The sequence below is a fragment of the Argentina silus genome, assembly GCF_951799395.1.
Source record: "Argentina silus genome assembly, chromosome: 10".
NCBI lineage: Eukaryota > Metazoa > Chordata > Actinopteri > Argentiniformes > Argentinidae > Argentina > Argentina silus.
Window position 1 is genome coordinate 750,491 of NC_139664.1, and position 10,000 is coordinate 760,490.

The 10,000-nt window shown below is 49.5% G+C and overlaps 1 protein-coding gene across 1 annotated transcript in view; it reads right to left on the reverse strand.

Annotated features, from left to right (window-relative positions):
• The window catches only part of zbtb32 (zinc finger and BTB domain containing 32), a gene marked incomplete at its 5' end in the record, with an annotated part of 11,979 nt that extends 6,401 nt beyond the window's left edge, over positions 1 to 5,578 (reverse strand). Inside the window, 4 exons of the mRNA XM_083678533.1 lie at positions 3,654 to 3,986; positions 4,183 to 4,262; positions 4,574 to 4,924; positions 5,366 to 5,578. Coding sequence (XP_083534659.1) covers positions 3,654 to 3,986; positions 4,183 to 4,262; positions 4,574 to 4,924; positions 5,366 to 5,578 — 977 coding nt within the window. The remainder of the gene's footprint in view (positions 1 to 3,653; positions 3,987 to 4,182; positions 4,263 to 4,573; positions 4,925 to 5,365) is intronic.
• Between the last annotated feature and the right edge of the window lie 4,422 nt (positions 5,579 to 10,000).

The window sequence follows — 10,000 nt, forward strand, 5'->3', positions numbered from 1 at the left end:
GCCTGTAGCCTTTCATCAGGATGTTTTCCCTGAGACATGCTGGTTTTAACAGCGTAGGGCTGTCGAGAAAGAGAACAGGTGCCACAAAGGTACCATAAACGTGTTATCATGTTGAAACGGGGCTCTCCCGTGTAGAGTGTTACACTACATACGACGCTATAGAAACCATAGTGACTGACACCATATTGGCAATCTCTCACATACTATCACAGGAGGTGTCACACTCTCCCCGCCTCGGATTCTTCTGTAAAACAATCTGTAAATCTGTCAAATGCGCGTGCAACAGGAAAGGGAGTCGTGTGAGACTTCACTTCACTTCACTTCACTTCCCGCCCCTCCCCTCCCCCAGAAAGAGATGGACACAGCAGATAGAGATCAAGAGCAGGAGAGAGAGAGAGAGAGAGAGAGAGAGAGAGAGAGAGAGAGAGAGAGAGAGAGAGAGAGAGAGAGAGAGAGAGAGAGAGAGAGAGAGAGAGGGGGGGGGACAGAGAGACAGAGAGAGAGAGAGAGAGACAGAGAGAAAGAGAGAGAGAGAGGAAGTCAGATAGATGGCTATACAGGCCTACTGGGTGTATCTCTGTGATCTACACACACTGGAACAATGTCTACATGTACCCCAGGGGAGGCTGTTGGAGGTAGAAATCGGGGGACGGGCTCATTGTAATGCATGGAATGGAATGAGGAATAATATTATTTTGCCGTGTGTGTATGTGTGTGTGTGTGTGTGTGTGTGTGTGTCAATTATGCAGACCTGAGAAGACAGTTTCTAAAAACAGGACTGAAACAGACCGGTGGGTGGATCTGAATGTGTTTCAAGTCGTCTGTTTGCAGGGGAGGGGAGAGCAACAGGGGTTTCCCTCCACAAACCCTGGTAGCAGATAGAAGATTCTCTACAGGTGCTCTTCAATATGTCACACCACTGTACTACACTTCACTTCTCTCCATTCTAAAAGAGGAAGCAACTAATCAATCTGAACCACAGGAGGTCATGGAGTGTCAACTCTCACATGACACGTGGTAACCATGTACAGTAGAAGAAGAAAGAAGACGTAGTTGACCTTTAGGGTTAAAGGTCATGACAGACGCCAGAGAGGACTGACTGTGAGGAGGAATTCATACAGAATCACGAACAAACGATTACGATATGTGATTCATTGTAAGACTTCGGTATGCTGTTGTTGCTTCCCATAGGATGATAATTGGATAGAACCACTCCCTCCTGAAGACCTCTTCATCCCCACTACCCCCCTGTGCAAGTTTCTCTCCTGTAAATAATAATAAAAAATAATAATAATACTAAAAACATTTAAAAAAATCTACATTTACATAAACTACTTTTTCTTATTATGACTGATGGATAGATGATTCAGTTACTTAGACAAATGTATTTGCTGTAAGTCGCTATGGAGAAAGGCATCTGCTAAATGCCATAAATGTAAATGTAAATGTAATGTAAATGTAGATGTAATGTAAATGTAGATGTAATGTAATGTAAATGTAATGTAAATGTAGATGTAATGTAAATGTAGATGTAATGTAATGTAAATATAGAACTGTGTTTATGTTTTTTATGTTTTATATATGGTTAAATACAGCCATTACTTCATTGGACAAAGCTAACATACACAGGTCTCAAATGCTGCATAACTTAACTGTTAACTGTCTGTCTGAACTGGACAGGAGAGGGTTAACTGTCTGTCTGAACTGGACAGGAGAGGGTTAACTGTCTGTCTGAACTAGACAGGAGAGGGTTAACTGTCTGTCTGAACTAGACAGGAGAGGGTTAACTGTCTGTCTGAACTGGACAGGAGAGGGTTAACTGTCTGTCTGAACTAGACAGGAGAGGGTTAACTGTCTGTCTGAACTGGACAGGAAAGGATTAACTGTCTGTCTGAACTGGACAGGAGAGGGTTAACTGTCTGTCTGAACTGGACAGGAGAGGGTTAACTGTCTGTCTGAACTAGACAGGAGAGGGTTAACTGTCTGTCTGAACTAGACAGGAGAGGGTTAACTGTCTGTCTGAACTAGACAGGAGAGGGTTAACTGTCTGTCTGAACTAGACAGGAAAGGGTTAACTGTCTGTCTGAACTAGACAGGAGAGGGTTAACTGTCTGTCTGAACTGGACAGGAAAGGATTAACTGTCTGTCTGAACTGGACAGGAGAGGGTTAACTGTCTGTCTGAACTGGACAGACAGGAAAGGGTTAACTGTCTATCTGAACTGGACAGACAGGAAAGGGTTAACTGTATCTGAACTAGACAGACAGGAAAGGGTTAACAGAACACTGGGCAGGAGAGGGTTAACAGCACACTGGGCAGGAGAGGGTTAACAGCACACTGGGCAGGAGAGGGTTAACAGAACACTGGGCAGGAGAGGGTTAACAGCACACTGGGCAGGAGAGGGTTAACAGCACACTGGGCAGGAGAGGGTTAACAGCACACTGGGCAGGAGAGGGTTAACAGAACACTGGGCAGGAGAGGGTTAACAGAACACCGACCTACAGTGGAAACTCAGGTGGTAAGAAAGTGCAGGAGGGGAGAACTCCCGAACTAACGGTCTCACTTACCTCACTTTACATCCGGCTGGGGCTGGGGCTGGGGCTGGGGCTGGGGCTGGGGCTGGGGCTGGGGCTGGGGGCTGGGGGCTGGGGGCTGGGGGCTGGGGCTGGGGCTGGGGCTGGGGCTGGGGCTGGGGCTGGGGCTGGGGCTGGGGGCTGGGGGCTGGGGGCTGGGGGCTGGGGCTGGGGCTGGGGGCTGGGGCTGGGGCTGGGGGCTGGGGCTGGGGCTGGGGCTGGGGCTGGGGCTGGGGGCTGGGGCTGGGGCTGGGGCTGGGGCTGGGGCTGAGGGCTGGGGCTGGGGCTGGGGCTGGGGCTGGGGCTGGGGCTGAGGGCTGGGGCTGGGGCTGGGGCTGGGGCTGGGGCTGAGGGTTGGGGCTGGGGCTGGGGCTGGGGCTGGGGGCTGGGGCTGGGGCTGGGGCTGAGGGTTGGGGCTGGGGCTGGGGCTGGGGCTGGGGCTGGGGCTGGGGCTGAGGGTTGGGGCTGGGGCTGGGGCTGGGGCTGGGGGCTGGGGCTGGGGCTGGGGAGAGGGCTGGGGCTGGGGGCTGGGGCTGGGGCTGGGGCTGGGGCTGGGGCTGGGGCTGAGGGCTGGGGCTGAGGGCTGGGGCTGGGGGCTGGGGTTGGAGTTGGGGCTGGGGCTGGGGTTGGAGTTGGGGCTGGGGCTGGGGCTGGGGCTGGGGCTGGGGGCTGGTGCTGGGGCTGGGGGCTGGGGCTGGGGCTGGAGCTGGGGGCTGGGGCTGGGGCTGGGGCTGGGGCTGGGGTTGGAGTTGGGGCTGGGGCTGGGGGCTGGGGGCTGGGGCTGGGGCTGGGGGACACTTAGTGACACTTAGGCAAATTAGGGAGATTCTGAACTACGCACACAGTACAGAGGAAAACATGGAAAGGATGAGAGAAATCAAGAACGGAATTTCTATGTCACAGTGTCACAGTGATTATGTTGCATTCTGTGATGTACTGACATATACTTGCACTTTTACACATCCTGCTTGCAGTGCAACATAGTTGCTATTTATAGTTCTGGAATCACTCACTTTTCTTAGCTGTCACGACTCCACAAACGATAATAAAACATGAAGTGACCTTTGACCTGTTGTCTTACCTCTGGCCCTCCCCTGGCACTCCCTCCATCAGAACTTTCTCCACCTGGTCCCTCTTCCCCAGCAGGCCTTGCTTCAACAGGTCGCCCAGTCCTGGAGCTCCAGCCAGCAGGTGGTTGTGGTAGGGTTGGAGGAAGCCGGGGTAGCCCAGGACGGAGCTGTGGAGCTGGGCAGGCAGGGAGGGGGACAGCAGGGGGTAAAAGTGGGGGGTGGAGAGGGAGAGAGGGAGGGGGTAGGAAACCATGGCCTGGGAGGACGGGTGGAGGGAGCGGCCAGACAGGAAGTTGTAGTTCTGGGCCATCTTTCTCAGGGCTTGGACCTGCTGCCAACTGATCCTCGACGTCCGCGGAGAGTGGGTGAGGGAGGGAGAGGGGTGAGGGGAGAGAGAAGGGTGAGGGGTGGGAGGGGGGTGAGGCGAGGGAGAGGGGTGAGGGGAGGAGGAGGGGTGAGGAGAGGAGGAGGGGTGAGGGGAGGAGGAGGGGTGAGGGGAGGGAGAGGGGTGAGGGGAGGGAGAGGGGTGAGGCGAGTGGCCTGTGGAAGCGGTGGCTATGACGCTGTCTCTTGAAGGAAGTGATGTCACAGCCGCGGGAGCGAGGGTCATTAATCGTTTCCTGTGGGGGGGTGAGGTGGAGGAGTCCACCACTATTACAGTCTCAGAGGGAGGGAGGCTGTCCAGGACGGAGGGGGTCTGGGGGGGGTCTCTCTCGGGGGGGGGGCTGGCTGGGGGGTCCTCCTGGATGGGACTACCTCTGTAGACTTCTCTTTCCTCTCTAATCTGACGTTCTCTCGTTTCTGGAATCTTTCTAGTTTCTTTGATTTCTCTGATTTCTCTGCTGTTGTCTCTGCTTTCTCTCCTATCTGTACTTTCTCTCTCTTTTCTCGTTTCTCTCTCTTCTATAATGTCCATCTCTTCTTTGGTTGCCCTCATGTTTCTGCTCCTGAGCTCCTGAGCTCCCCTCAGCAGGCCCAGGCTCTGCTCCTCCAGGCTGGGTATCTCCAGCAGCTGAGCTCCCCCCAGCAGGCCCAGGCTCTGCTCCTCCAGGCTGGGTATCTCCAGCAGCTGAGCTCCCCCCAGCAGGCCCAGGCTCTGCTCCTCCAGGCTGGGTATCTCCAGTAGCTGGGCTGCCCTCAGCAGCTCCCCCAGGTCCTCCACAGGCACCTCCAGGCTGCGGCTGTAGCAGAAGTCCAGGACCTGCTGGAAGGTCCGGGGGGAGAGGTGCTCCATGGCCAGGCGGCAAGGGGGCTGAGGGGGGTCCAGGTCCGCCACGGACCCCTGGGGACATGTGGTTCAGTTCAGGGTTGTATCGGTTAGAAATTGGTCATTTACAGTGCCGGCTTTATCTTGTTTGAGGCCCTATGGTTGTGTGTGTGTGTGGGTGTGTGTGTGTGTGTGTGTGTGTGAGGGGGGGTGTGTGTGGGGGTGTGTGTGTGTGTGTGGGGGGGGGGGGTGCTTCATTCAGCATCATATCAGGTTATAAAAAACCTTTGTTGTTAAAAAACCTTTACTCTGCTCTAACATCATACAACATTAATATCAACTACTAGTAAAAGAAAAATGCCAATAGCTACACAAAATATTGTACATAGGACACACATTTTAAAATGTATTTCTACATGATAAATGTACGTTTATTACGTGCTATTCAAATGATTCTAAGAATCAATGAAGGCATCTGAGCGGGTAGGGTAGGGTTTAGTATCTGCTCTCCTGTACCTGTCTGTGTGGAGGGTCAGGGGTCGGGGGGACGGCCCTGTCCTGGGTGAACCGCCGCTCCAGCGCCGGGCTGACACACGCTAGCACCAGCCGGTGGGCCCGGAACGTGTGATTGGCTACTGAGATGACGGCATCGCAGAGCACGCCGGAGCGGCGCAGGGCGTCGGCCCGCTGGAGGAACACGGGGTACTGGGGGTTGTGGACGCGGATCATCGTAGAGAAGAGAGGGATGAAGGGAGGGAGGGAGGGAGGGAGGGGAGCTGAGGAGAGGAGGAGGAGATGGTTATGGTTGAGGAGATGGTGGAGGAGAGATGTCTGGTGGATGAAGGAGACTCTTTCTTTTTCTTTTATTGTCTGTATAGGTATATGGAGCTTTTTGAAGGCTTAACAATTGTATTTGGTTCGATTTGAAATGTTTTGTAAGTATTGATGATATTTGCCATTTTAGCTGACGCTTTTATCCAAAGAGACTTACATTGCAGTGAGTGCGTACATTTCAGTATATATGGTCCCAGCAGGAATCAAACCCACAAGCTAAGCGTTGTTAGCGCCATGCTCTACCAACTGAGCCACAGAGGACCACAATAACACATATGAGCAAGTCAGAGTTTCTAAATATGTCAAAATATATGAACATGTTATTAACCATTCCTCATGTAAATGGGTCCTATGTTGTGAGTCGTTCCTGAGAACAGATCAACACTAGACAGGCCTGCTGGTGGAGATGTGTAGGTAGATGAACTCCTGGCTTGTGATTGATAGATAATATCCCACGCCTCTGGTTCTCGCACTTGTGTTTTTCCATCTCTGGCCGACAGTTAGGATGTTGACAAGATATCAGTGGTGATGGTGGGAGGGGGGCGGAGGGGGGCGGAGAGGGGCGGAGGGGAGAAAAGCGGAGGGGTTGGAAACTTTGGAGGCTGAAGAAATGATCAATAACATGCTGACGCAGGTTAGCAACACAACATAGCTTTGGAATCAGATTAGGCTAAGATTAGGCTAAAATTGGGCTAAGATTAGGCTAAAATTGGGCTAAGATTGGGCTAAGATTAGGCTAAGATTAGGCTAAAATTAGGCTACGATTAGGCTAAGATTAGGCTAAAATTAGGCTAAGATTGAGGATCATACTTTAGTTGACTACAAACTAAGATTAGGCCTGTCTGAGGATCATACTGTAGTTGAATATAAACTAAGATTAGGTCTTCATAGGATCATAGTCGATTACAAACTAACATTAGGTCTTTAATAGGATAACAGTTGACTACAGGGACAAACCTTTGACACATATAATGCATATAATTAGCTCTGAAAGCTAAAAGCTCTTAAAAAGCTGTATCTTCACGACTATTTCCCCTCTGTGTTTCAGGGTTCGTAAAAGACTGTTTCAACAGAAATCTGTGGTCGGTTGATAAAGTACAGTATGATTCACACTACATGATCTAGTCTGTCTTCTCTACAGTACAGAGTACACAACCTCTATAGTAGTAAAACAGGCGGGGGACGGGGGCCTGGTTGGTTGATGTGTGGAAATCTTCTGTGTTTCATGTCAGCTTTGAAATTCATCTCCCAGGTATATCTGCGCCTACCACAAACCTCCTCAGAATACGAAACCATGAGTAATGTTGGTAGCGAGTTACGCACGAGGCCTGCTACGCCGTGGCGGAGATGTTGTTTGATCAACAACAACAAGAAGCCACCGCTGTGTACTGTAATATGGTTGAGATGTGCATCTACAGGCCGTCTGTGGTGTTCTGTGGTAGCCCTGAGTGTACAGGGGTGTCCTGTCTACCCATATAACAGTAAATATACAAACAAAGGGGGGGGAAATGGACACCCCGTTCATTTTGAAGTTGATTTGTAGATGTGTGGATTGTATGTTGTACAGGGACAGGGTTAATTTGCAGTAAGTACGACATACATGTTTAACCTGACTGAAACCTACAATGATGGTGAAGATCACAGTTCTATTCTGTTCCATTCTGTTCCATTCTATTCTATTCAATTCAACTCACGGGTCTCTCTGTGTTCTCTGGTACAGTCTGACAGGTCTCTCTGTGTTCTCTGGTACAGTCTGACAGGTCTCTCTGTGTTCTCTGGTACAGTCTGACAGGTCTCTCTGTGTCCCCTGGTACAGTCTGACAGGTCTCTCTGTGTTCTCTGGTACAGTCTGACAGGTCTCTCTGTGTCCTCTGGTACAGTCTGACAGGTCTCTCTGTGTCCCCTGGTACAGTCTGACAGGTCTCTCTGTGTCCTCTGGTACAGTCTGACAGGTCTCTCTGTGTCCTCTGGTACAGTCTGACAGGTCTCCTTCAGCACCTCTGAGCACCGTGCCCCACTAACCTGTCTTTACTACAGCGATCCACCGCCAGACATGAGATAAGACAGAGACATACTGAAACATACGACAACTCTCTTTATTGTCACTGTTACTGGAATTGATGCTTCACCCCTGTCTAACACACACACACACACACACACACACACACACACACACACACACACACACACACACACACACACACACACAGACACACACACACACACACACACACACACACACACACACACAGAGACACACACACACACACACACACACACACACACACACACACACACACACACACACACACACACACACACACACACACACACACACACACAGAGACACACACACACACACACACACACACACACTCACACTCACACAGACACAAAGACACACACTCACACACAGACACAAAGACACACACACACACATTTGTGTGGTAGTGAAGTGGTGTGCAGAGAAGGTCAGTGGGTTTCGCTCCCATGAACATGAAGACGCTGTGACATCATCATGCCTGATGTTGTCTGCCTGTCTGTACGGTCCTCAGTCATCTACCTGTATTACACACACGTCCTTCATGTGGTCTGAGTGAAAATATCTCACACAGCACATCCAAAATTGCATTTCTAGCGGTCTAACTGACCCTTTTGCAACACTAGACACTGACCAGTGCCCAGATAAGAGGTCTAATCGTCCCGAAAGCTTTTGAATGGTTTTGTACAGAAGCAGGGGAGGTTGGTGGAGGTAGGAATCGGAGGACGGGCTCGTCGTAATGCACAGTTTTTCTGATGTCTTCCTCCACCAGCCTCCCCTGGTCTGAGGCTCGTCCTGCCTTCATCAGGGTGTTCGTCGGCTGCATGGTTAACTGCCGAGTTTACACAACATTCACACTGACAACATTCCCCTTGGTTCAGTATCTGTTGTTACCGGGGGCGTGCAGACGCACTGCATCGCCGTGTGGGCGCCAGATTTTACTAAAAATTACTAATCTGGAGAAACTCCTTTCATTATGATTATGACTTTAGATTATTGACGGATTGTACACATGGACACAATCTCATTCTCGAGTAGAGTATCTTAACTCAAATGTTTTTAGTTTTTTTTCCTAATTGTGTTTTATAATGTTCTCTGGTTGTAAATTGTGCGTACGCAGGTCTCCCTTGTAAAATAGACCTTGGTCTCAATGGGACTCCAAAATGAAGGTTAAATAAAATAAACTCAATTTGGGGAGACACAAAAGTACGGGTCTTGTGTCTCATAAGAGCACTGTTGAATATTATAGTTGTGAAATGTGACATTTTAAAGATGCCAAATGCATATAAACTGTTAAACAATTTTATCCCATCAGGGGTTTTACAGTTGTATTACAGATGTATTATTGCTAAACTGTAAATTACTAAAATACTTATAATCATAGTTTTACTTCATATAAAGTGTTACCACTGATGTCCCTACCCGGCCCGTGATTCCAATCCAAATGTCGTTGGTTTTGTACACCGCACTATGGTATGTAGAAGGGGAAACCTGGATCCACATTTCCTGAGAGAAACAACCCTATTTTAAGACCTTTTGATGTCAAATTCATGCGTAAGAGTCTGTGAAAGTACAGATCAGTGTTTATGACACAAAATGAGTGCACACTACACATTAACTACACATATAAAAACACTACACATTAATTTAGATGATTTCCTTGACCCTGCTCCTCCTATATTGTATAACTAATGTCAGACAAGCCTGTTAGAATGTGTCAAATGCTAGATCAAATGCTAGAGTAGGGTCAAGTGTAGCCATAACAACGTGTTGTAGAACATTTAAATATGTCCGTCGAGCCGAGATGAATACCTTGAGAGGCGAGGCTCGTGCTTTTAGCAGGTGAAACGTTTCCAGATGTTGTGTTGATGTCGCAAGTTAATAAAGATTGATTTGGGGGCGGATGACTGTGGATATTTCAGTGGTTTATCACCGTTTCTTAGATCATTTCCTTGAGGTCCCTGTGAAGCGTATTCCCTCAGCTCTTCGTTGATGATTTTAGGTTGCTTTGTTGCCAATACCGTCATGGCTACCGTAGAGCTGAGATTGTTACCATAACTGACGTGCGTTGTTTCTGAACGTAGTCCTCTGTGGGCTTTTTTACTTTTTGCTTTACAACATTACAACATTGAACTGATAAACAGTAGCTAGAGTGAAACATTGATCAAAATGCACCCAATATGTTTGCAAACACTTGACTTGCCTGTGATAAGGCATCTTATCTACAACACACGTCGTCAGACAGATAGAAAGACACATTCAGACGCAGTCTCACA